The sequence below is a fragment of the Nelumbo nucifera genome, chromosome 8 (assembly GCF_055504915.1).
Source record: "Nelumbo nucifera cultivar China Antique chromosome 8, China Antique-T2T, whole genome shotgun sequence".
In the NCBI taxonomy this organism is placed as follows: domain Eukaryota; kingdom Viridiplantae; phylum Streptophyta; class Magnoliopsida; order Proteales; family Nelumbonaceae; genus Nelumbo; species Nelumbo nucifera.
The window spans coordinates 9,645,896-9,673,558 of record NC_142656.1 but is presented as its reverse complement, the minus strand read 5'-3'; the positions used below and the strand labels follow the sequence as shown (position 1 = coordinate 9,673,558).

At 35.9% G+C, this 27,663-nt stretch overlaps 4 protein-coding genes across 4 annotated transcripts; 2 read left to right on the top strand and 2 right to left on the bottom strand.

Annotated features, from left to right (window-relative positions):
- The first annotated feature begins 364 nt into the window (after nt 1–364).
- LOC104592150 (protein EMBRYONIC FLOWER 1-like) lies at nt 365–9,329 on the top strand. Its single transcript, XM_010251362.2, has 5 exons — nt 365–650; nt 1,505–1,704; nt 3,692–5,321; nt 6,737–8,782; nt 8,880–9,329. Exons 2-4 carry the CDS (start codon nt 1,550–1,552, stop codon nt 8,429–8,431), a joined length of 3,480 nt encoding a protein of 1,159 aa, XP_010249664.1. The 5' UTR covers nt 365–650; nt 1,505–1,549; the 3' UTR covers nt 8,432–8,782; nt 8,880–9,329.
- Nucleotides 9,330–13,984: 4,655 nt separating this feature from the next.
- LOC104592149 (cyclin-dependent kinase F-1-like) lies at nt 13,985–17,175 on the bottom strand. Its single transcript, XM_010251361.2, has 3 exons — nt 17,043–17,175; nt 16,403–16,958; nt 13,985–15,358 (listed from the first exon to the last, which is right to left on the bottom strand). The coding sequence occupies exons 2-3, from the start codon at nt 16,886–16,888 to the stop codon at nt 14,432–14,434; spliced, it is 1,413 nt and encodes a 470-aa protein (XP_010249663.1). The 5' UTR covers nt 16,889–16,958; nt 17,043–17,175; the 3' UTR covers nt 13,985–14,431.
- Nucleotides 17,176–17,216: 41 nt separating this feature from the next.
- LOC104592148 (cytochrome c-type biogenesis CcmH-like mitochondrial protein) lies at nt 17,217–18,869 on the top strand. Its single transcript, XM_010251359.3, has 4 exons — nt 17,217–17,356; nt 17,737–17,910; nt 18,254–18,385; nt 18,480–18,869. Exons 2-4 carry the CDS (start codon nt 17,767–17,769, stop codon nt 18,657–18,659), a joined length of 456 nt encoding a protein of 151 aa, XP_010249661.1. The 5' UTR covers nt 17,217–17,356; nt 17,737–17,766; the 3' UTR covers nt 18,660–18,869.
- A 3,042-nt stretch (nt 18,870–21,911) lies between these two features.
- LOC104592147 (rac-like GTP-binding protein ARAC7) lies at nt 21,912–25,221 on the bottom strand. The gene is made up of 8 exons (XM_010251358.3): nt 24,758–25,221; nt 23,916–24,003; nt 23,674–23,783; nt 23,450–23,513; nt 23,287–23,351; nt 23,129–23,194; nt 22,896–23,002; nt 21,912–22,115 (listed from the first exon to the last, which is right to left on the bottom strand). Exons 1-8 carry the CDS (start codon nt 24,854–24,856, stop codon nt 22,085–22,087), a joined length of 630 nt encoding a protein of 209 aa, XP_010249660.1. The 5' UTR covers nt 24,857–25,221; the 3' UTR covers nt 21,912–22,084.
- Between the last annotated feature and the right edge of the window lie 2,442 nt (nt 25,222–27,663).

Below are 27,663 nucleotides of genomic sequence, written 5' to 3'. Positions count from 1 at the left end.
AATCACCAATTGAGGCTATGAAGCTTAGAACATTCACATTAATGAAAATCTATTATTTGGGTTAGAACTAAGCTTGGCGTTAGGTTGTGGTTAGTTAAGGAGGGCAAGGGATGTAGTTAGGGTTAGGGTTTTCCGTAGTCCACAAATTTAGGGTTTTTATGGATAATGGGTGGTGATGAAAGAAGTACCAAAAAAAGGGGACATGCCCATGTTGGGGTTGGAGGTCTCTCGTTTGCTTCCAATTTCTTATTTTTCTTATTTTTAATTTTTTTTCTTACACCACAAACAACATCAAATGGTATGAGTTATGACATGGCATGGCGGGATTTTAAAAACTTCCTTTCCCTTCACGGATTAAAAGAAATATAATAAAAAAGAACAGAAAAGCTCTCCTCTCTCTCTCTCTCTCTCTCTCTCTCTCTCTCTCTCGCTCGTATCCGAGAATCCATTCGTAACCCTAAAAGCTAAGGTTTTCCCAGCTTTCGCACTCGAATTTTGCTCAAGCAGCTTCGAATTTTGTCGCTGGGATGATCTCTTAAGCGTTACCCTCGAATGATCTTCTTTTCCATATGTTTTTTTCTGGAGACGCCGCGGTGTTCCAAAGTCGAGCTGATGAAAGGTCGTTTCTCCTGATTTTCGACTGAGATAAGGTGTGTTTCACCTTGCTGCTTACTCTCCGGTACTATTTTTTTAACGTCTATGATTGGTACCTCGGTGCTTGGTTCCAGTAGCAACTGGGTTCTAGCTCCGTTTTGTATGGGTTTATAGGTTTTCTTGGTTGTGATTTCATTTCGAGTTCATCTTCTGAACTTGGATACCGTTGTCCATTTCATCTTATGCAAAAATTCAAGCCTTTTAACGATCCGCAATGTTTCTTCTCTGAGTGTGCCTTACCTTGTTTTTATTTTGGGTAGGATTTGCCGTTTTGTAGTTGTGAATTCATTAGCTCATAAGTAAACCCGATATATATTTGTTTCCAGAATCCAGACTAAGATGCATAATTTTGTGTTATAACAAGGATTGTGTAGAAGTACGCTTCGAGATTATTGTCGACTCTATCATAAACCACGATACATTAAAAGCATATTCTTTTCTTTTTGGAAGCTCTACCATTAGCAAGTAAACCCTAACATGTGTTTGTTTATTGTCTTCAACGGCATTATTTTATGATGTAATTTGCAGTTTCTGGAAGTAGCTTCAGCTACATAATAGATTGTATCATATGCGGATCATGGAAAAGAAAAAGGAATTATCAAATCTCTTCAAATTCATTGAGGAAATGAGCAATGCTGATTTTCGCTGTTAAAATCTAACATGTGCTTATAGTTAAACGTGGGCATGTTAGTTATGATGCAACTACCTATTTTGAGGAATCTTTTAACTATATGAATGACTATGTTGACAAATCGTGCAAATATGCATTTCATTTCAGACAAGCAGTTATTTCTTTTTCTGTTAAACTATAATTTATGTTTGTTTCCAACCTTATTATGATTGTGTCTAGGAAGTATCATCTGTTCGGGCTGCAGTATTATTTTTGTTTGGTAAGATGGACGAGAGTATCATGGGAGCATGTAACAGTGGAAGAAGTGAGCCAACTCTTGTTGCCAATTCTACAATATCACTCACTGAATTGAGATCCAGTGAGCATGTTACTGAGAACGATAAACAAGATGGAGGAAGGTGTACTCACTTCTCAATTCGGTAAGCTTATAGTTAGTTACTTATAAGCATGTCACAGTTAGTTACTGCTTCTGCAGGAATGCTGATCCGGTTAGACAGAATACCTACTTTGAGTTATTGCATATAGGTTAAATACTAAGATTTTTTTTTTTTCATTGAAGGCATGATGAGGTAGTATGACTGCTTGGACAATGCAACTTTCGTACTTTTCTCATTAATCATATACTTTTCTATTTCTTTTAGTCAATGACATATTAATTTGGTAGTAGCACCTTTCTTTCTGAACCTAATATGCAAAATACTTTTTGAAGCAGACGTGCTGTCTTGCTTCTTATATTTTGTCTTCATTTTCTTAACTTCAAATATCTTACAGTATTCATAAAAGAAAAGAACTTCAAATATCCTACAGATGAACTGATAGGTAGAAATGAACTGTTGGACCATTCTACTATTCTTACTTCAGATGATAATTGAGTTATTCTACACTTTTATCAAGTGAAATTGCATTGTTCAAAAATGGAGGCCGTACAACTAATCACAGCCAAGAACTGTGATCAAGATTCCAAAACCTTAAAAACCTACTAAGGCAATGGATAATATTAAGTTGATGGGGGGTGGGGGGACTATTTTGGAGTGTCCATGTTTATGTTATGATGGTTTGGTCAATGCAGCTATCACATCATTGCCCATTGATCATATATTTTTCTATTTCTTTGAGTCAATAACATACTAATTTGGTAGTAGCACCTTTCTTTCTTAACCTGATATGCAAAATACCCTCTGAAGCAAACATTTTTTTCCGGTCTTCATTTTCTTAACCTCAAATATCCCACAGATGAACTGATAGGTAGAAAGGAAATGTTGGACCATTATACCGTTCTTACTTCAGACGATAATTGAGTTATTCTAGTCTTTTATCAAGTGAATTTTCATTGTTTAAAGATGGAGGCAGTTGCAGTCAAGGGCTGAGATTAGGTATTTGAAAGTCCTACTAAAGAAATGGATAATAGATTGAGTATTAAGTTGATGGGGGGGGGGGCGCTATTTTGGAGTGTCGATGTTTATGTTCTTAGGAAGTATATTCATAGAGTACTTTGACAGGCATAAATCTTCTATTTCATGTGCTAGATTAGGAATATTTAGATTATTTGTAGAATTTGCTAATACTTAGGTAGTTTGACAGTTTGGTTAATGCAACGGTCATGCCTTTGCTCATTGATCATATAGATGATATATATTGAGTATTAAGTCGATGGGGGGGGAGGGGACTATTTTGGGGTGTCCATGTTTATGTTGTTAGGAAGTTTATTCATAGAGTACTTTAACAAGTATAAATCTTGTATTTCATGTGGTAGATTAGGAATATTAAGATTATTTGTAGAGCTTGCTAATGTTTAGGTAGTATGACTGTTTTTGGTCAATACAGCTGTCACACCTTTGCTCATTGATCATATATTTTTCCATTTCTTTGAGTCGATAACATATTAATTTGGTAGTAGCACCTTTCTTTCTGAACCTGATATACAGTATATTTTCTGTGCAAAATATTTTAAATCATGTTGTTTCTTATTTTTTTGTCTTCATTTTCTTAACTTTAAATATCCTACAGATGAACTGATGGGTTAAAAGGAAGTGTTGGATTATTCTATTTTTCTTACTTCAGATGACAATTGAATTATTCCACTCTTGTGTTTTTCGATAGTCAAGTTCTACTTTTTTAGCAAGTGAATTTGCATTGTCTTAAGATGGAAGCAGTAGCAGTACAACTACTTGCAGTCTACGACTTTGATCAAGTGCTCAAAACCCTTAGGATCCTACTAAGGAAATGGATAGATTGAGTATTAAGTTAATGGGGTGCAACCATTTGGGAGTGTCCATGTTTATGTTCTTAGGAAGTATATTCATAGAGTACTTTGACGGGCATAAATCTTCTATTTCATGTGGTAGATTAGGAATATTTAGATTCTTTCTAGAACTTCTTACTAAGTTGTTTCTGTTGTGAATACAGTGGATATGTTGCTGAAGTTCGTAGAAAAGACAGGAAGATTTGTTGGCCATTTCCAACAGTTGGTGACCAAACAGAAATGCTTCCTCCTTTGCAAGTTCCTGAATTCAGATGGTGGCGTTGCCAAAAGTGTCTGCAGAAATATGATGCTAAAAATGCTCCAACAGAAAATGGAATGCTTACCAGTTTTTGCAATACTGAAACAGGAGTTGGTCCATGCTGCACTGGAGAAAAAATTACAAGAGAAGGCAAACTTACTATTACTTTCAAGATAGACAAGCATGAGAACAATTTATCTTCCACAGAAACTGCAACTGCTCATGAGAAGAATGATTCTGAAGCTGCTACTCTCAAATCAAAGAGTGATGAATTTCATGAGCCAGGCTATAAAAGGAATCAAGTTATTAATGTTGGATTTGATGTCAGAAACTGTAAATACACGAGCAAGGATTCCAAAGAAATCTGTAACAAAGGAATGCCAGAATTATGCAGCATCAACTTAACTAAGATGAACAAACAATATGGGGACACGATAAGAGATTGTGGAACATCCAAAGTAGTAGATTTGGACAGTAAGAAAAATGAGGCTCCAAATTCTGCCATAGGTCAGACTGAAAAACTTAATCCTTTGGAACTGGGTGAGAGTGACTATGAGTACTCTGAAAATGATGAGAACTTACCTGGAAATACCGGGGGTAGAGGTGGAATTTTGCAGAGATGCAAAACAAGAAAGGTGCGCTTGTTAACTGACATAATAAGAAGTGAGGTGTTGGCTACATCAAATAAAATTTGTAGCTCCAAGAGAAATGCAAGAATTGATGACAACAAGGCAGAAGGTTTGCAGTATAAAGCAACAACAGATGCATCTTCTGAGGCAGCTCTACTTCCTGGAATCAAAAACCAAGCTGCATTCCAAAGAAATGATATAAAGGATGTGCTGGGTAAGAAAAAGAAAAGGAAGATGCCTTCAGATGAAGATATGGATCCTTCCAGAATGATCTGGCCCAAGGCTACTCGTCAAAATGTGAGGATCTTTCAAGGAAATGCAGAAATTAAACATATTGATACTGCATTTGGTAATTCTGAAATGGTATCCGATGCATCCATCAGGATGGATTCATATCCTGATTCAAAGGTTTATTTGCCCAAATATAGAAATGACAAAAATATTATGTTGGATAAGAAGAAAAATAAGATGCCTAAAGGAAAACAGAGGCAGCCTTCTTTGGCACCTTGGGATGTGAATGTTCAGAGGGAATTTCAGATTATGAGGGATCTAGGTTTCAAGTGCGGTGGGACTGAAACTTTTTCCCCTAAATCAGCAGAAGATGCATTTTCTGAGAGAGATGTGATGGCTGGTGAATCTGGCCTCCAAAATTATGTGGCTCCACAAAACAATGGTGGAAAACATATTTCAAATAAGAATAAAAATAAGATGTCTCCAATTGATGGAATTTCTAGGAATGATGCAACTGTTCCTTTTAAATCTTCCCAAGGTGTACTTGCTACAAGAGGTGGACATTGCAGTATCAATAGTGACATAGCAATCCATAAAAAGGCTATTGTGAGTAAGAAGCATGATAATGCACCTTTTCTTGAAGATGGGGGCCCTTTCAAAACATGCCAGTCAAGGGTATGGTTTTTTCTTTTGCTAACACTAGTATAACTATAAAATATACTCTTTTCTTTGCAATTCTTGTATTAGAAATATGTTAAATGCATTTGTTTCTTATAATTTTTTGCTTTCTCCTTTTTAGTCCATCTTCCTTTATTGTTCATAACGGACTTGGTATATGCAGGGCTATTTTCTAGATTAATCTCTAAAATCCAAGCATCTGAGTAACATTTGTACATAGAACTTATATATCGAAGTTTACATGTTATTAAAGCATCCAAATCTCCATTTTCAGCATTATCATCTGACAATAAACAATTGGCTTTTGAGATTGAGTAAACATTTATGTGGCAAGAGCAATGTTTGATAACTTATAAAGCAACAAAATCTATCAACAGATTAACCGGCTTCATTTTTTTCAGGTCTAAACACACTGATGGATATTCATAATCAATTGTAATGCTAGTTTGGACTATTTTTTGGCAGTTATGAAACACTTTTTATGGCTATAAGCATATGTTTATCCTTGCTCTCTCTCTCTCTCTCATATAACTTTTTGAAGGTGTTCTCTATCATAAGATGCACATTTACACAATATGGTCACAAATAACAAAGAAATGTTGAACTGTTTTCTCATCTAACGATTAACCCAAGGATTTGTCAATAGAAACTTTCATTTTAGACTCACTTCAAGCTTTCTCTTTTTTCCTTTTCTTTGTGATAAAATGATCAACATGCCTATACTTAATTTATTTTCAGTATAAAAAACAAGTGTTGTAAGTTTGTCCTTTCACAAAAGAAAGTTAAAAGTACACAGTTGCTTTACCTTTGTAAAAGCAATATTTCTTCATATATCTGATGAAGCAGGATGCATAATATTCCCAAACTACCTTCTTTATTCTGATGCCTTTGTTTATATTATTTATTACATTGTTTCTTTATTAACGTTTTATTCACCATTGCAACTGTGGCATGGCTATGTTACTTGGTTGGTTGGGTCATGGACTTGATGAAGTAAAATTATGTCTAGTTTCTTCATTATAAAATGTATAGTTCCTTTGATTTGGTTGATTCATATTTATCCATTATTAGCTATTTTAGAATCTTCATGTATGCATTATGCATGTATTTTAATACCTTACTATTTAAAAAAATTTATTTTTCTGTTCATTTGTCCTTTTTTCTTTAAAATTTTCTTTTTTAAGATCATCATCATTGTCCTCTAAGCCTTGTCCCAACTATATGGGATTGGCAACATGAATCCTGTTTCACTGTTCCATTCTGTTAAGTGCCATATCTATTATTAAATAATGAGTCCTTAAATCATTTCTTACCTCAGTCACTGTCTTTTTTATTCTTATCTGATGTGCATTTGCTAAATTCGTTTAGAATATTTATGTATTTATAGAGAAATGTTAATGCATTTGTTTTAGGAAACATCCAATACTTGCAATTATGAGAATGCCACTGAGGTTCAAAGGCTTCCAAACCTTCCAATGAGTGAGTGTGATCAAAAGGCTGACAAAATGAATGAACAGACAACTTTAGATGACATTCCCATGGAAATTGTTGAACTCATGGCAAGAAATCAGTACGAGAGACGTCTCTTTTATGCCAAGGATGCTGCTGAAGCTCCTGAGCATGTGGCATTGACATTACTGTGTAATAAGAGTTTTCTCATGCAAAGCCAATCTAGCAATGCAGGGAGTGACACATATTCCAGAAGTGTTGAACCAACAAAATCTGATGGCTACTCTCCTCATGTCAATAGATACAACACTATCCATTTAGATATCAGACAACCAGAAAATGCTTGTGCCTCTATGAGGTTTACTGCATTCGCAGAGTGTCAAGAGAAGCTATCAAGTGGATACCAATATCCTTTAATTGGTTCTGGGAGAAACTGTCATACTCAAAATTGCAACTGGAGTCAGAACATACTGGGGAAGAGGTGTCTTGGGTCTTGTTTTCAGCCAATAAAAGCACATGGTATGTCTCAAAGCTATTTCCCACAATATTCATGCAAGGAACAACACCATGCTTGGTCCTCTGTAACACCAAATAACACTTCTTTTGGAATTAATAGTCCTCAGGAATTTCTCACTGAATCAAGTAACTTAAACATGGTTTCTCAGTATGTGGGGTCACTATCCAAAGGAAATTTGAACAGGAATCATGGCCTGAATCTGATAGATCAAAATGCTACCCATCTTCAAAGGCAGAAAGGGGGCTCTGATACGGGGATAAGGAAGAGGTCACATCTTGCTTGCACAGAGAAGGGAAATGAGTATCATTCAAAAATGATAAGGCCATTGGACCTATATACTAATGAAACAATATCAGCAATGCACTTGCTCAGACTTATGGATTCTGGGGCATGTTCAAATACAACTGTTAATATAGATGGCAACCTAGAGAAGTTCCCTGAAAGGCCATTCATTCCCCATGATCATCTTGACAAGGAATTGTCTAGGGTAGAAGTTGGGATATCCAAGAGAAATGAGGCTTCAATTCACGAACCTTCATATGATTACTTCAACAAAAGTAACTATTCAGATAAATTCTGTGAACATTTTTGTCCTGCTTACATGGTGGATAAATATAGAGATTCTAGGACTCCTGAGTCAACAGATGGAATTGTGACTAAAACTCCATCTCACTCCTTTAAAGTTAAAGATAAGAAGGGAAAAAGTCCTTTCTCTCCAGCAGAAACAAGAAGCCTGAGATCACAGAGATGCTCCTCCAGAGATGATATATCTAGAAAAATACATGGATGTGTTCCTGCCAGTGATCTGTCAAAAGGGTTCTTATCTTCAGATTCTATGCAATTTCATGTACATTCTCAGGTTGTAGAAGGTTCAACTAGGCATGTTGAACTAGAGGTCAACAAGAACGATAAACCTATTTCACCTGTGGAAACCATTTTCCAAATCGGTATTTGTACCATTAATAGAAACCCAGCTGATTTTACTGTACCTGAAGCAGGAAATATTTACATGATTGAAGGCAGAAATCTACCTTGTAGAAAAATAGCATCTGGGGATAGAGCCAACCTGATTACTCTGAATGGGCAGAAGAGACAGAGAATGGTGAAGCTCAAGGCTATGCCGGATCATGTACACCGTTGAAGTTCATGAAAATGCAGAGATGCCACAGTAGTATTGCTGTGTCCATATGAACATCTATTGACTGAGAATTACATCTGTCGACCAACTCTGGTTAGCACTACATGGCATCAGAATTGTAGTAGATAGAAATCCCTTATTTTCCACTTCAGGGGCTTTCTTTTGATCCTTTGTCAATATGAGTCATCTAAATGTTATTGCCAACTCTATAAGAGGATGGGTATCAAAATACAACTTTTTATCACACATACAACATATGTATCACACTTGGATCATGCGTTCTGATTCTTAAATTCTTGATTCATGGAGATATTGCAGGTCCCTAGCTGCAAAAGGCAAGTTGTGGCAAAGAAGGTATTGCTGGCATACTTGGATGCTTTAGCTTTGTATGATTAGATCTCATCTGAAATTTAGATCTGGGTGATTTATGATGGTATTATGCTTTTGACAGGTAGGATGAAACCTCAACAGTTCTCATTGGTTATAATGTCTCTTGGATGGTTCTTCAGTGTTCTGATCAATTCTGGTTGTCGTTAGTAGGATCTCCTGATGTTGCCTGCCCCACTGATCGCACAGGGATCAGCTACTTTAGAACCCATGGTGTGATATTCTCTAGTCCAAATAAACACTTATATTTGTATATTTATGCTACCCTTTCCTCGTCCAAGTACAACTCTGCAAAGGTGATTTTAGTTGTATCTTTTCTAGTGTCAAAACTTCATTATAGTTGCCAACTCAACAGAGGAACAGAAGTTGCAAGTAGATTGTAAATATGGAGTCTTTGGATGAGTTGGAAATAATGCCGTGTAAGCATAACTAGAAAATTGGTTTTAAAGTGAAATGTAAATTGAATAATACTTATATCCATAGTATATTAGACTGTTGCTTGGGTTGTCAGGTATTTCCTTTTTCCTTGTTTTTTCATTTATGTTTTCATGGAATCAGCCACAACCGTTTGATTTTTCCCCCTTTTCTCCTTTTTTATTTAAAAATTATGTTTAAATTGTTTATAAAGTAGAATGAACCTTCAGGAAGCATTATCACAACTCAATGTTTATAAACTGTTTCTTAAGGAACTTGGATACTTTAGGGCCAGCGGGAATGCTTTTACACATGGTAAAGGAAAAAAATGGCCCACAGCTTTTGCATTTATTGCCACCAGTTCTGAATTTTGTTAAAGTAATCCTGTAAATGCATTTAGATGAGTGACAAGTTTGGGTCTTTAGAAAGCATGAAGCCTAAAATAATTAGTTGTTAGTCCCCAATGGCCAAGGATAAGTGAAGTAGTCTACACTTTGTAGTCAGCTGATATTTGGTAATATATATATATATCCAAAGAACCCCAGACCAAAAAGGCATTGTACCTAACAAATTAATAACCAATTAACTGGTATTTTACTCAAACTTACCTAGGGATTCTGATTGGTTAAACTCTCTTCGGTGTCATACCTTTAATTTTAGTAGGGGAAGATGTGCCTTGTGGAGATGAGCAAATGGGTAAGTTCTACCTGGAACCGAATGGAACTAGCATTAAACCAACCCTACTCAATCTATTACTGGGTAGGGTTTGGTTCCAAATTCTTGGAATTGATTCCCACCCAGGTAGTTTCTAGGGTCTAGGGTTTACCCTACCTGGACTTATTAGATTTGGACCCAAGCACTCATGGTTTCAAAGACTATGGTTTCACTTGACCATTGAGTTGCATAAGTTATTTGATTATTTTTCTATAATTTAATATTTGAATATGTACAATAAGTATGTAAAAGGGAATATTTACAAAATTTAAATTATAACGATAAGTTTTGAGTTATATACTAATATATTATGATAATCTACAAATTAAATTACTCACTTTAATCAATAAAAGTAAGATAATTTTTGAATTTTATTATTATTATTATTTAAAATTTAATACATGATGTTTCCAGGTCTTTAAGGGAAATGATTGAACTCTCAACATTTTGTAAATTAAAATTTGTAAACGAGAATCGCATGGCACATGGGAACTTGAAGGGTTGCACTTGAGCTTACAGTATGACCTTGGGACAAGAATAGTATAAGAAATATTAGAAGTGGCTGATATGAGTACCAACCAATGAGATTATCCCACATCAAAGGGTGATCCATGTCAGATTAAGAAGGAAATTAAACACCCTATCAAGGGTTAAGAAGATAGCAGACTTAAATAAGAAGCCAACTTTAAGTGGACTTGGGTCGTGTTTGGGAGTTCGTTTTGCCCCAAATGGGCTTCTTCTGAAAAAGTCACCTTTTGAAATGGGCTTATTGAAGAAATGCGTATTTGGTTGGTCACGAGAGTTTTTGTTCAAAATATCTTGTAAACATGAAAAATTATATGGAGATTTTATTCTTTTTGTATGTAAAAAGCCATTCTGAGCTTTTTTTCATCAAACAATGTTTTGATTAGCTTTTGGCTTTGAAAAGAACAAAGCCCGTTGAAGAAACACACTCTGATGTGGCATCACTCATTGAATGTTACGAGGAAATAGATCTACAGATGTGCACTAAAGAGCATTGTTTCCATGATGAACTGTTTCGCATATGTAATATTTGAGAAAATGCCCTTGATATGTACCAACCCACTCAAGTTTCTTTAGTATTTTTCTTTTTAAAATTTTGGATGTATAGACAAAATTTTGATTCATTACTTATTCTACATATTTTTTGCAATATATTCTAATATATATTGTTTGTCATTGCATTCTTCACTCTATTCATTCTTAGGCCCCGTTTTTTTGTAGGTAAATGTACATAGGAAAGTTGGTCAATGGGTAACTTTTTCCTATTGACCAACTTTTTCATGTTCTTTTTACATTAAACAATGGGTCCCACAGTAAAGTTACCTTTACTTTTCATCTTTCACCTTAACTTTTGTATCTAAGAAAAATTATTACAAAACATGATATAATTATTTTATCCATTTTAATAATTATTTTTTATGAATAAAAATGCCATTTTATTATTTAATTGAGAATCTAAAAATCAAAAGAACATATATAAGTGCATTTATCCAAGCAAATGTTACTCAAGAAACATTTGTGTGGATAAATACATTTACCTACTCAAAAAACATTTACTTAAATAAATGCACTTACCTAAATAAATTCCACTATTACAAAAGAATAAGGCCTTAATGCAAAGATACCTTTCAAGTATTTCAAATGTAAAATAACTACGTTTATGAAAACTTCATCTTTTTAGTTAATTTGTTAATCTTTGATGGGGTTTTATCTGATTTCCCTTTTCAATTTGCAGTGTTATGATTTAAATCAATGTATTGGTGTTTGAAAGATTCCATAATTGCACTGAGAAAATGACACGAATGAACCATTCAATTCACAACCCTAGCATCTTTTTTGCCAAAAAGATTAAAAAAAAAAAAGGAAAAGAAGAAACAAACAGTTTTCCTATTTGATGCATGGGGTAAGTTTTACAATATTGATTTCACTATCTCCACCAAAAACAGAATAAAAACTAGTCTACCAAGGGGAAAATACCAAGGTAATGCGTGACTACTGCAGGTTGCTTCCACCTATGCATCTTATAATTGATTATTGATCTCGAATGCTGTGTAGATCTGCATTGCTTTCACATGCCTCATTTATTATTGCAGTAATGGTTATATTCCAAATTGTGTAAGATGCATTAATTACTGTCATCTTAGTACAACGTTTTATTGCCCTGACAACCGTAGTATATTCCAACTGATTTTGTGTTGGATTATAATTGGGTTGAGATAGGTTCTTGTTAATCAATTATATTTAAAGATCTTATGTTCTTCCACTTTTTTGTTATATTTTAGGGAGCTGACGTAAATTGATGCTAAATTCATATGTGATTTATAAAGAGGTTATTAATAGAGTATGAGGGCTGTAATTCAAATTTCTGCATTGGGTTGAATTGAAGTATATTTAACTCTATATTTTATGCCTAAAAAAATAAATTTTATTAACGTTATATTATCTAAAAAGAAGTTCGAGGTGTGGGTCAGACACAGGAGCCGTTTGGCAAATCTTTTTTAAAAGATTTTATAGTTAAAAAATATAATGAACTTTTGCATTAAGATCTTGACAGTCTGAAGACTGTTTAGTTAAGGCGTGTCTTTTTATACGTCTTTTCACCTGAAGACATAAAAAAAAAAAAGAAACTGAAAAGCTCTATTTGAAGCTTCTGAAAAATCATTCAAAACAAGTTTCATGCGTCTTTTCAGTATGACGCCTTTTGACAGATTTTTTTTTCCAACCAAACAAAAAAAGATGAAAACACAGGCTACTAGACTTCTAAAAGACCGATAGCCCATGCGAAAAGACACACTAAACGGAAGCCCCAATTGTCCTGATTAATAGTTGATTCAGTTTTAGGTTCATTTTATAAAACTGATTATCTACACCAGTCCATGCTCTGCCTAATCAGTTCTGATCCTCTATACATTGTCATAAGGCATCATTTCTCAACCATTTAATAAAATGACCATAAGACTTTAGTTTAACGCTTCTAATTTATTTTTTTCTAACACATTCTTAGGTTGCGTTTGGTTGCTTGTAAAAGGAAAGACAACGAATAATTTTCTTGAAAAAAAAATAGGATTCTTTAGGAAATTAAATCGTATTCCTATTTTTTTAATGTTTTTCTTATAAACACATGAATAGTTGAAAATTATAGGAGCATTTCAAGATATGTGTCAAGAAGACCAACCTCTGTTCAGAAAATGATTTGAGAAAATGTTCCTATAATTATTACTCACCTTTGGAAAAATGTTCCTGTTCCATAACTTTAATCATTTATTTTTCTTCATTATATGTGCAAGCAAATTAAACCCTAACAGAAAACTACATCTTTAATCTTTTAGCCTCTGTTTATCTCACTATTTGTCGCAGAGGATTTTACATCTCAAAATTTCAGCCATTTGTCTCACCCACTGGCTCTGGTTATTCAAGTTCCTACTAAATAGTTATAATAGTGCCTACTAAATAGAATAAGAAACAATATAGTTTCGACTTTCATGTAGTTTTGCAAGTCAAAACAATGAAATTTTCTATACTTTCTTCTCAAGATGTCAATCTGTAGTTTTGCTGGACTCCTTTTCTGAAGCCAATAAAGCCTATGCTATACAAGGATCCAATTGTTTCCAGTGCAAATGAAATTTACATGGTGTAAATGTACGAGTACAAATGGGCTGAGTGAAAATTCTGGTATTCTTTTGCTTTAGGTTCGCCTTCTGTTATTTTTGTTTGTTTGCAAGGAGTAAAATGGGGCGTAAAATGATATGGCCCTCACTTTATATGAGAGAGAATGAGAGAATGAAAGCATGGGAAGGATGTTTGTTTGGGAGGGATAAATTAGGAAGTAAAATGATGTGATTTATATTCATCAAAAAAAAGATGATGTGATTTATATGAGAAAAGTTTAAGGTAAGAAGGTGGCACAATTTTTGCATGTTTTTGATTCTTTGGGATGCAAAACTTGCATTGCCAAGCAACAGTGCAAAATTCGCATCAGGTAAAAGTGCATACAATAGTTATAAACATACGCAAACCTGAACCAGGTAAAAGAATGCACTCTGTGGGATTAAACTGAAACTTCACACCCATAAAAAGGTACCATGCTCTTCATACTCGTTTACAAAGTTTGCACTCAAGAACACTTAGTCTTCTATTGGTCCCACCCCACCTACCAACACGAGTCCAAGACTCGACCGACATCTTATCTGATGGATCATCAAGTAGGATAAATGGACAGACCTAGCCTAGGTTTGTCACAAGCTTTATGGATCAATTAGATCATTATACGAAAATTCAGCCCTGAACTAGGTCCAGGTCCATATACACTTTTATAACTTAAAATTATCTTCCATTATAGTACAATTAATTGGTTTTGATGGAAGTATAGATGATTGCCTCAGTACATGTATAAGAATATTCCATGATGACTAGAAGGATGGAGAACATTGAATTTAGTGCTTGGTGGTAGTACCTTCTTGAAATTCAAGAGAACCGAATAGAGAAACCAGTACCAGTGCTTGAAATGTCCATATTGCCAAATTCATCAAAGTCAGAGTCTAAATTTATGTCATTATAGTCACACCACCCGCCAGGAGATGCTTCATCTGGTCCGCTCTTTGTAGAAGGAACTCTCAGCTCAGTCACAGGTACTGGTAAAGGATCTTCATTGAAGTACTTTTCATGGAGCAGCTCCATTGCAGTAGCTCTGCTTGATGGGTCATAGCAAATAAGTCTTTTCAAAATACTGATTTCATCAGAGGAACGGTTTGGGAGGCAAGCTTCCAAACCAAGTGGGTTCTTAATATTGCTGAAGGATATTTTACCATAATCAGGAAGTTTTTGACAACCCTGCCAGGTTTCCTCAGTCAAGTTTCCCAATACATAAACGATCCTGCTAAGTTGATCGATATCAGAAGTTCCGGGGAAAAGAGGCTCCAAGTTGAAAAGCTCTGCAAATATGCATCCCAATGACCATAGATCAATCTCTTGCCCATAATTTGTGGATCCATAGAGTAGTTCAGGGGCCCTGAACCAACGAGTTCCAACACATGATGTTAGGGCACCTGATGTGTCTTCTCCAGCCTCTAACTCGTAAGAATAAGAGCTCTTAAAAGGGTCATCATCAATATCGCTTGTTGTGCACGTAGCAAGACAAGATGTGTCTCCATCAGGAAAGTTAGTTTCTTTATCAGTTTCATCCATGAAATCTTTAGCTGTGAAATCATATGGTTCTCTCAAATGTTCTTTACTCGCAGTTGCTTGCACTTGGTTATGGGAATATTCCAGGCATGAATTGTCCGTTTGTGGAATAGTTTCAGGTTGTTGAGGTGTCCATGTCTGATTTGAAATATTTTGCTCATGTAGATTTGTGTCCTCTGCAACAAATCCAGGTTCCAGAAGTATCCTTGCCTGGTAAATGAATACAAATCAATCTACAAATTTCTGGTGCTAGAAGAAAATGTTACGATAGTTACAACACTATGTTTCCTTCCTAAGAAACGACAGCATTAAATGTTATTGAACATAGTGAGCTTATCAATACCTCTGTGAAAAGAATATGATAAAGTAGAAATAGAGAAATATAAACACCCATTATAGTTTTAAGAGATAAGCCTTTAGGCAGTCTCAAGACTGGCTAAAGTGAAGCTCTGAGATTACATGTAGATTAAAACCAATTATATAGTTGGTACTGAAATCTATTTGACCTCAAAATTTTCTTTATTTTTTATGTTTTTACAAGGATTATATGTAGGCTAAAAGCAATTATATAGTTCATACTGAAGTCTCAAAATGAAGGTCAGTGTCTTTCATCTCTTAAATTTCAACTGCCTTAAGCGTTAAAATGCCTGCACATACCACAATGCAGGAGTACCAAATGAATGTATATAGATTTCTTGTTGCCATAGTGATGCATTCCATATTCTAACAGATACAGGACTTGTATGCCAAGCAAGTTGACACAATCACTTGGCCATTGGACATGCCCATGATCAAGTGTCACAGCATCATCTTCGGGTGCCTTCTTAACACTTTCCATTTTCTACTTTCACATAAAAATGAGCAACCATAGCTGTGATAAAGGAATAAGTTCCATAAGTTTCTTTATTTCTGAAATTGCTTCGACTTTCTTCTGCAATACAATGGGGCATGTGAACATTCTTCCTTCTGGATTGATGATAACTAAAATCAATCCAGTATGCATACACAGTTTATAGAAGTTTATGCGTCTGAAGTGGAGGCACTGGCTATCATCTTGAAAGCATACGAGTTAGGCAAACTTCTACTCGAATATATTCATCTAAGAGCTTAGTTAAATTACAAGTATGAATTCAAACAATAAGTATATATTCCATACTTGTAACAGAACTTTCTGCTGCAATCTAGAATCTAATTGTGAACCATATATAATCGGGAGGGGAAAGAACATGAAGTCCGTATATCTTAGAGCATTACCTGTCCAAAATCCGCTAATTTGAGAACACCATCGCTAGAAATCAACAAATTTGCGGGCTTGAGGTCTCGATGAACGATCGAATTCCTGTGACAAGCATCAACGCCGTGCAATATCTGAATCATCCATCGCTTGATCTCTCCGACGGAGATACCGTTGTCCCAATTCCTCTTAGCTTCCTTAATCACCGATGCGAGATCGGTAGTTAGAAATTCGAGTACGAGAACGGCATCCTCGTCTTCCCGCCAAAAGTACTCGTGGAGAGCAATGATGTTTGGAGAGCTTTGGAGGATCTGTAGGGCTTCGATCTCTCTGAAAGCGCTCTGGTAATCGTGGACCTCTTTCAGGGCGACGGTGAGACCGTCGGAGAGGCGAACAGCCTTGTAAACGTCAGAGTAAGTGCCAGAACCTACTTGTTCGAGGATCTTGTATCGTTGAGTGATTTCTGTGCGGCTGAAGATGCTCCAGCTTTTAGAGGGAGGATCCATGGCGAATATAAGACCTAGGTTTTCTGCTAATGTAGGCAAATACTCAAATCTTCGAGCTCCGTTGCATGCACTGTGAAAAGTCTAGGGCTTTTTAGCTGCAGAGCTCAAAAATAATTTTTTTTTAATAAATAAAAAAGCCAAAAAAAATCCTCACCAGGAGCGACTGAATGAGCGAGATAGAGAGAAGAGACAGAGTACCGAGCGGTTTGACCTATCCTTATACCGTTATTTGCTCACCGTTACCGAGCGGTTTGATTTGAGCTACGTCAGTGGTGGGATCCACATTTATGAAGATCCAAATCCATTATGTATTTCCTGGGTCCCACAACTTGTTAACCCGTGCGCTTTTCCTTTCCCTGATTCAAGTCTGCAACGTAAAGCCATTGCCCATTAATTGGACTGATATTTTTTTGTTCTTCTTCTCCGTTTTCTTCGAAGATCTGTTGGGGTTTCGAATTTTCCTTTCAAGTAAGTTTATTTATTGGGTTTCATTTCGATTTCGGAGCAATACTCGGTTGTGATTTTTCTACTCAACTTTTTAATTCTGGTTTGCTTATATTTTGTAATTGATATAATTTATGTTGTTGCGATAAGTTATATTGCTAGAAGCCCACGTCTTTGCTTTGATCACGATCTGATCTTTCGTCCTGTTCTTCCTTCTGTTAAAATCTCACTAAGAAATAGAGGTTCATTATGGGTGGCTGTTGCTAAACAGAGAAGCTGTGGGTTGTCGGGATGTTTATGAGTTTTTGCAGAGAAAGTTTTTGAAGAAATGCTTAAGAAGATAAAGTAGCATTCTTTTTAGTTTCTTTCTTTCTATTTTATCATTCTTGATACTCTATTTGCAGTTGTCCTAGGCTTGGCAAGTTTGGTTCACAATGGAGGGCGAAGAGGATGCCGTGAAGAAGGCACAGATGGTGGAAGCTCGGGCTAGAAACATTAGCCACAATGTTCGTTGCACCGAGTGTGGAAGCCAATCCATTGAGGACTCACAAGCAGATGTCGCCATTCTGCTCAGGAAGGTATCTCATTCATATTCATTTCTTTGCTTATGTATCACCCCAATTACCTGCTTTTCTTTTCATAAAAGATGGTTCAGTATTTACCCAAAAAAAATGAAAAAAGTTCAATATGGGTGATTGAATTTTGAAACTTGATATTCAACCACACCACGTCTGCAGTTGATTTGGTCTTCCACTCTCTCACTCATATTCAAGTTTTGATGTCATAAAGGCAACCTACCTGGAAGGCTGGAACACTTCTTTACTTTTGTTTCCTTTTAGACTGCCTTGACCATCCCCCCTAAAAAAATAAAGCTTTTACCCCCCTATACCCATGCTCATGTTGCTTGTGTCGTCACTGCAGTTGATTCGTGATGAAATTCGTGCTGGGAAAACTGATAAAGATATCTATAAAAAGCTCGAGGAAGAATTTGGAGAGACTGTTCTCTATGCCCCACGTTTTGATATGCAGACAGCAGCTTTGTGGCTATCACCTGTGAGTTGTAAAGCAAACAATTGAACTTGATCCAAACTAATGGTACAGGTTCTTTGTGTTAATAATATTGTTCATATATTGGTTTTGGTTACAGTTTCTAGTTGCGGGAGCAGCAGCAGGGATATGGGCATTTCAGAAGCACAGACAGAAGACAAATGTGCACATCATGGCACTGAACCTAGTGAGAGGCGTTCCCTTGACCCCAAAAGAGAAACAAACGATGCTAGAGACACTGATACCTCCTCCACGAGGAAATAGGTGGTGGCGCAACTGACATCTCACTTGCCACTGATCTAGTGGCTTCCACTTGGTGATGATGAATTTAAACTGTAGCTTGTGGTAGTGGAATGGATTTTTACAATCCACAAGTTTGATTATGTTACTCTTATTAATCTTTTCTAAATTTTATTCCTTTCATTCAGCTTCTTCTGAATCAAATATCACTTTCCAAGCATTTAAATGAATTGTTTTGCTATTGAATACATTTTCCAAAGAAATCATTCATTTCCATTTAGGCCCCTTTTGGTAATTTAATACCTAGGAAAACGTAATTATCCGATTAAGTGTTTTCTGTGAAACACTTACCCGAATAAGTGTATTTATTCATGCTATTTTATTTCCTAGGTAAATAAGATTATGACTGTTTTAGTTATAAAATTCATTATTAAAAGGAGTAATTTTGTCCCATCCAAGTATTGGCAACTTTTCTTGGTGGGAAAGTTATTTACCCACCTGGGAGATGGGTATGACTTATTCTGATTAGTGATACTTAAGAAAAATAAAATTTTCATGGACCCACATAAATCTGAAAAAAAAGTATGGGTTTTTTGGTCAATGAGAACCAACTTAATTATAAGTGATAATAAACACAAAAGGCAAGGAAGGAGAATTGCATGTCTTCCAATACTACGATCCCCAAGACTTTCTTTCATTCTTTCTTTCAAAGCTATTAAGGCTAATGCCATTAAGAAACTCCATTTAGAGAATAAGTTAGCTGAAATAATGTCAACAATGAAAATTGGCATTACGGACCAAGCAAAATACTATCTGTTAACAGTAGCAAACCTAACAAATCTTGTGTGTTACCAAGCCACAAGAACAGAGACAAAACATGTTTTTTTTTTTTTTTGAAGCCTACAGAGACAAAAACTGTATTAGCAGGTGAGGAAGGGAAGGCCCCATAAGACATCTGTAATCCCCTAGCAGATGATGAATGGACAAAGAGGTTTTATGCCTTCCAACAGAACTTTGGTGATTGATTGAACATCACTCTGGAAGAAATCATACTACAATATTAACCGACTGCTAGTTAATCCCAAGTCCTCTTGTATAGAACGGCCAAGAACAGCTGCAACCAAGCATGGAAATAACGGCACTATCCTGTCTTCATAGCTTAGATCAGTTGTAAACAGGCATTATTGTGTCTTTTTTTTTTTTACAATTTTTTACTTTTTTTATATCTTCTCCTGTACAATCTAGAATTGTCATATCAGCCTTCAACAATAAGCCCCTCTGAACTTAACAGTTCTAACAGAATGCATTAAACTCAATAATAAATGCCATCAACCATAGCTGAACTTGAGGTGTTCAGCACCCAAAAACCATAAAACAGAAAACTGAAGGCTGAGGCCTGAGAGAAAGGAATTGTACGGAATCTTTAAGCTCAATTTGGAAGAAATATAATAAAATGCAAAACTTTGTATTTTTTATGCATCTGTACTGTATATATTTGTATGTGTAATTTTTTCAAACTAAGCCTTAGGAACTTTCCCTTTTATTTTTTATCAAACCAAACACCCAACCATAGCCCAATCAAAGTAGATTCTTTACCTACACTCCCTTCTTTGGAAAAAGAAGCTTATACCATTCATTTCCATCAAATCTTTGAAACTTGCCATAAGATGCATAGCTGATGATACATAACATAATTCCACCAAAGGTCATAACTTATAACCTTTAAAATTAAAATAATTATTCATATATAATATATAAATATGAATAAACATAGAAAAAATTCACTAATCATATCAAATAAGTTGTTCTCCTACATGATACACCCCATTTTTTGGTATTACCTTTTTGCACATTATTCACAAAGATACCACGACATCCATTAATCTTAACCGTGGAAAGCCTGCAGTAACATGGGTTTGATTTCACTCCACTTTCAGGGAGATGCTGAGGGACCCATTTCAGCTACTAGGTGACTTACAAGGATGATGATATGGCGCAGAGCCAAACAGCCCACCATGTGGTGGCCCTATTAATTGGCCAGGCACTCAGCCTTGTACTCCACCATGTATTGGTAATTGGTTTCTGTGACAAATATTTCAATAAAAAATTTAATTTTATAATATAAAAGATAATATCAGAGAAGGGCTTATTGTGAACAGTTGGCAAGCATTTTGGCTGAAACTGACTCATGAATATCTATCTATCAAGAAGATGTTGGGCCAGGCCTCCAGGAAAAAAATGTCATCATGATGAAGAATTCTGGTTAATTCAGTAAGCTCACTAAATGATCTGACTAAAAGACCCGCTCCCATATAAAAATGTCAGCAAATTGGATTCACCCCACACACGCCCCAAGCACACATCTCAACCGTGTATTGAGAACATTTTCCCGTGCCTTGACTAAGTATGGGAGATGTTCCCAAGGCACGCTTAGAGGTGTGCAAGTGGGACATCAATCTGAACTCTGACTTCGGCTTGACCCATATGTGATTAATCACTCAGAGACACTTAGACCAACACAACTAATATTGAAACTTGAGTACAGAACCTGACCCAACTAAACCAATACAATTCAATTAATCGAGACTCAATTACTGCACCTGGCTCGATCCTATTGGGCCACAATTGAGTCTGGCTTGACAGATAAACAATACCCTTAATCAAGAAACGCCATTCTTTAAACATGCTTTGTGCCCAAAGCCCAATGTGTGTTGTTGCTCTTTGAAGTTGAAACACTTTTACTCTACCAAATACCGTTTTCCAACATTAAAGTTGAACAGGTGAAGTTTGGTGGAATATGCCTCAGCCCAATGTGCGGCTGTAGAGATCCGGATCCAATCCAATGAGGCGAGTTCACTATTTAACCCAATGTGTTGACAAACTTGACAATCAACTTTGGGTAAAGCAATTTTTTCAACCCGAACCCGACCTTTTGATATCAACATTTTATCAGAATGATTTGGGTTATGTTCGAACTAATGCAGACCAAGTTGCGCCCTAATTAATAAGGGTCACATAGCCCCACGAGATTATGATCCACATTGCCTGCCTATGACCTCACCCATCACATTTACAAAGCTATAAGATTGATTAGGGGCACATCCCAAGTTTTAAAAACGAGGCACACCCCTTTTGAAAAGACAAAAGGTAACCCTTATTAAAGCATGTGGCCCCTTTGTCAAAAAATGGGTTGTGCTCTAATCAGAACCCTTGAGGAAAAAAAAAAGAGCAAGAATGGGTACCATAGAGAATCTCTGCTGCAATCATGGCACATTAGAAACATTAGAGGAGCTGACGTCAAATTGATTGTATTTGATATATTCTATATAACAAATAAGTCTTTGCTTTTAACAAAACCAAAAAGAAAAAGACATTCCTAGCATTACTAAAAGCCATGAGAGAACCAAAAGTTCCCCCTACCCAACTCACTGAATTACAAGCACAAATACAACAGCCTCCATGTAATTACACAACACAGCCTCCACACATGATACTCCTGCAGATAATTCAACAAAAAAATAGAAAACATTCAGGACAGATGTACGAATAGAAATGCAGTCTTCAAAAATTAACTAAAGAGGTCACAAAATAAAACTCTGCAAAGGTGGAGTATTCTTTAACTCGTAACTGAAACAATTGATTTGAGAATAGATCTTGCTTTGTTTGTTTGTGAACAATATGAAGTGTACAACAGTGAAGGGATAACAAAAGGATGTCCTGATGTCCGTGGAGACAATAGTCCCCTGTATGGACTCTTTTATGCTGTATGTATATTATCAATAGAATTCTCAGCATCCCTAACATTAACAGTGTAGATTAGTTCAGGACAAAACACGTGAATTGTGGGTGCCCATGGGCATGGGCTTCATCTAAATACAGTGGATTCTGATAGTTGCACCTCTGATGACCCTACACAGATCAGTGACGACTTTAACCTAAGAAATACCCAGAAGCAAAATGTTAATCCTTTTACCAAGGGAACACTGTTTACTGTGGGTTTGGTCAAATTTGGACTTCAAAGGAACACAGAAGAAAGTGAGAGAGGGAAAAAAAAGAAAAAACAAAGTCCTATGTCTCAAATCAGGATGCAATTTTCTTGGCTGCTTCATCATTGTATCTCATTCAAATTTAAATATACTTTTAATTTACTCAAACCCATAACAGGTAGGACCAAACCAGTTTACTGTAAGGGTTGAATTTGAGCAAATTATCTACCCGTTACAGTTTGTGAACTAATTTATGTGAATTCCTTGAACAGATATGGACAAGAACTTACAGGACTGAGCAACCAGACTTCCTCTGCCTTTTCTTCCTAGCCATCTCCTTCCTTCTTGGAGGTTGAAGAACAACCTTGATTGCAGTATCAAAAACAGCTTTAATGTTCTGATTAATCAAAGTGAAGAAGACGCCAGTCAAGCAATCAGTAACATTTTAATAAAACTGCAAAACAATAGAAACAAGGGAGAAGCAAAGGATCCAAAGTATTTTCATATGGATCTAAGCATCTACCTGCTGAGTTTTCGAGCTGCATTCAATATAGGCTGCTGCACCAATTTGTTTCCTCAGCTCCTCTCCCTAAACACAAACCAGAAAACAAGATTATGTCCTGCTCCATCACATAAAGCAGTACAGGATTTAAAAAATGAATGAAATTATCCAGAACACACTTGAGCAGATGTTATTGCAGCAGAGCCGACATGATCAGCCAGATAACCTTTGTCGTCACGGAGATCTGAAGAGAAAAAGCAGCTGCATAAATGGCAATTACTAGAGTAATATTCTACTGTGAAATGTCCAACCAGAATATCAACGTATCAGAATCTTGCATACCCAACTTTGTTCCAACAAGAACAATTGGAACATTCGGCGCAAATCTACGAAGTTCAGGCATCCACTAAGGGAAAAAACAAAGACAAAAATCAGTTGCTAAGCTTGTAGACTTCAATTTGTATGAAGATGATAAACTGCTTATAACATAATCCATACACAAAGATGTATAAAAGAAGAAATGAGAAAACAGAGAAGGACGGGAATGGAACTGATAATATATTTACCTTCTTGAGAACATTTTCATAGCTTGCTCTGCTGAGTAAGGAGAAGGCCAAAACGAATACATCCGCTCCTCTATAGCTTAGTGGCCTCAAGCGGCTATAATCTTCCTGACCTGCAAATCAAACAAAAAATAACAATGGATGAAATGAGGAGCCAAATACCAGAGAAATTTTGCAAGAATACAAACTCAAATACAAAGAAAGAAACTACAAGCAGAAGAAATCAGTAAATGGGCTAAAAATACCTGCAGTATCCCATAATCCCAAGTTGACAATGCTCCCATCCACAGCCACATTAGCACTAAAGTTGTCAAAAACAGTGGGTATATAATCCTGTCCACCAGAGAGAGAGAGAGAGAGAAGCCGTCAGACAATACAGTAATGAAGAACCCCAAAATAAATGAAATGGAAAAAAAAGAAAGAAGATATGAGAACCACGAAAAGCTTTGCTCCTCTTTTGGAAGAATTGAATATATATAATAAAAAGACTAAAAAGGAAGAATTTTATACTTTTATGTAAGGTGAAAAACCTGTAACTGTCTACGTTATCCATTTGAAACACAAGAAGAGAAACGACGGTGAGGAAAAGAAAATGAGAATCAAGTCCTGTATAAAATAAAAAACAAAAACAGATGAACCTTTTAAGAAAACTCAGAAGAGGAAAGTATAGTAAATAAGGCATCGTAAACAAGGAAGACCAGAAATCCAGAAAGAAAGCAAGAAGAAACCCAGCTCCGAAATTGCCTTTCCTCGAGAACCACCACACTGAAATCAATAACCCATAAGCAGAAACAACAACTGGGCAAAGAAATTACGGAGAAACAAGAAAAGAAGAAAATAGAGAACAATACGAAGAGAAAAATAAACAGAAGGATATAAAAGCAGAAAACCCAGCTCAAGAAATTGCAGATTTTGGAACCACCACACAGGAATCTACAACCCATCAACAGGCTCCGCACCTCGGAAAAGAAAATGAAGTAGGACATAACAGAAAAAAGAAAAAGGAAAACTGTATGTAGAGAACGAGAACGAGAAAGGGCGCGCGTTTAACAGTTTGGACTTTGGAGTGGGTATCAGTGAAACTTACTGTTGGGAACTTGTTACTGGTATAACAAATGAGCATACAGGTCTTTCCAACAGCTCCATCTCCAACTGTGACACACTTGATGAACTTCGAAGCACTCATCCTCAGATCCTCTCAACTTACTTTAACTAGAACTATGACAGCTTCGACGCTAGATGAAACAGTATCAGCTGAAACAGTCCCCAATAATTCAGAACTCAGAAGCTTCTACTCTCTCTTTCTCTCTCTGTATATTCCAATCAAAAAGTTGAAACCATGAAGAAGGGGAAGAAGAAAGAGGAAGATTGAGTTTGAGAGAATAGTAGAATACCCAAGTGAGGGAGCTCGATGATTTATAGGCTGTTTGTGTTCATGTGTTGTGGTTTCAAGAAAAATTAAAAAATAATAATAATACAACCCGAGCCGCGAGCGAGCGGGGGATGCCTTGGGGTTTGGTGGTCAAAGGGTCTCAGTAGTCGCTAGTCACTACCATCTCTGCACTTGTCATCCCTCTCAATAAATTTCAAAATCTAACAGAACAGAAAAGTTTTGAAATGCAGAAAGCAGAGGAATCGGGTCCCACCCTTCAAACGGCATTCCCCACACCCCCATCTCAACACCCCCCCGCCCCCCCCCCCCCCCCCCCCTGCTCCGTGGGATATTGGGATCCAACCATAAAAACACCTCCTTTTTTTCACAGACAGCTGACGGACATGAGCTTTTTTGTTCAAATGTTTCTCCGGTTGTTAAATTACTGAAAAGGCCTTTGGAGCTTCCAATATTAACGACCACTGGACTGTTGTAGAGTGACCAAAATGAGAAGGGTGCTTTAGCCTTCTGGGTTGAGTTGATGGGTAGTTGGTCAGCTGCTGCTTGACTGTGTCCTCTGGTATTGGGGAATGGGGCAGAGAGATTCACATTTTACAGTCGTTTCCACGTTCAAAACTGTAGATGCATTTCCAAAATCGCTGGATTGGAATTTTGTCTTCTCGACGGGGATATTGCAAAGAGCCATGATTTGGATAGAGCCTGCAACCTTGGCGCGTGGCGCCAGTAATTCTGATTGTAGATCCTCGCAACGTTCGATCCTTCCTATTTAAAAAAATTGAAATCTAAACCAGTGAGTTTCTGCTATGCAGATTTTGAGGGGATTCCTTAATAAATATGTTCCAGATAAACCCCAAAGTAAAAACAAAAGAAGTAACCAAAGAGAGAGAGAGACTTATGGAGTAAGATACTGCCTGTATATGCACGAGGGTGAGATTCCAGAACTCCTGAATTTCGTATATCTTGACAGGCCACACTCTGGCAATCAGGATTTTGGCATTTTTTCGAACACGCGGAGGGATGTAACGCAATTTTTTCTTAACGAAATTCCTTTTAGCTTTACAAACATGAAATTTCATGCATTGCCCATTTCTATTGAGTCTACTACTGTCATGAAACTAAAATCCACAGTTTGCGCTCACATCTAGCTTGCCCATGAGATAAGGAACCAATAATAGGGCAAAAACTTTTAATGGGAGAAACAAAAAAAAAAAAAAAATATTGGGGACAGAGAGCTCAAGAATTAAAGCTTTTACTCTGTCGTTTCTGCTGTCTCCATGAGTAGAGATGTTTTGCCGAAGTCTATTATTAAGAAATAAAAAATGAAAATGAGACAGAGAAACGACGAATCATACATTACTGCTCCTAATAAGTACAAATTAGTTTAATTATTTGAAAGACAAATGCTTAAGAAATACAAAGGCTAAAATTAATGGAATCGTACCTGCTCTTTTTCGATAAATGAATCCGTTAGGGGTGTGAATGGTATTTAAAAATTCAATTTAGAATTTGATATTTAATATAATTGAATTGAATTTGGATAATTCGAATATTTAATTGGTCGAGTTTGGATATCTTATTCTTATTGAATAGTTAATCGGATTTGAATTTGGATATAACCTATCCAAATTTAATTAATTATTTAATTCTTATATATTATATAAAATATTTTATATCATTTATATATAATAATTAAGTTATATAAATAATTTATATATTTATATATTTTATATAAATAAAATATTTATTTTATATATTTATTAAATATTTACAATAATTAACTAATCAAATTCGAACTGAATCGAATATTCGAATATTTAATCAAATTCGAATTCAAATATTAATTTCCAATATCCGTCAGATATCCAATCAAATTCAAATATCGAATTTTCTAATCGAATTTGAATTCAAATATTGATTAATCCAATTCAAATTTGATCCGTTTACACTCCTAGAACCCGCCATCTGGTATAAATGAGGAACAATCTGCGAAGAAATTCGAGAGGATAGCAAATACAGGACATATGAGAACCTTGCCAAAAAACGCCACGTTTGAAAGAATCTGAAACTTCTTCATGTAATTTCTCCATGCCCTACTCATCTCTTTTCCAACGGCAGACTGTCCGTCCTTCTCATGTTATCTATGTTTTGAGCTCAAACGCTCTCCTTCAGGTCCAGAGTAATTTCTCAACTTCAATTAATTACAGTGATTCGATCAAATCCTATTTTCGTTGAACAATGTAAATATGTTTTTTGAGCATACCTGTACATTTTTGTTTGCAGACTCCGTAAGTTTCAAAAGAAAACGTTGTCGAGATTATCTGTTCAATCTTCGTACGTGTTTGGTTCGGCGTTTATGAATAAGTCATTTATTTGTACATTTTCATTTTAAATGTTTATTTATATTTTTTCATTTTATATTAGGAACGAATCGAATTGAGTTGGTTTGAGTCATTTTTTTTTCAATCGATCCAACCTAGTTGGTTTATTTATTGACTAAATCAAAATCGACTGATCAAGAAGTAAAACCAACCCAAACATGAAGGGTCGGTTTGGGTCAGTTTATCGGTTATATATATATATATATAACTATTTATGTTTAA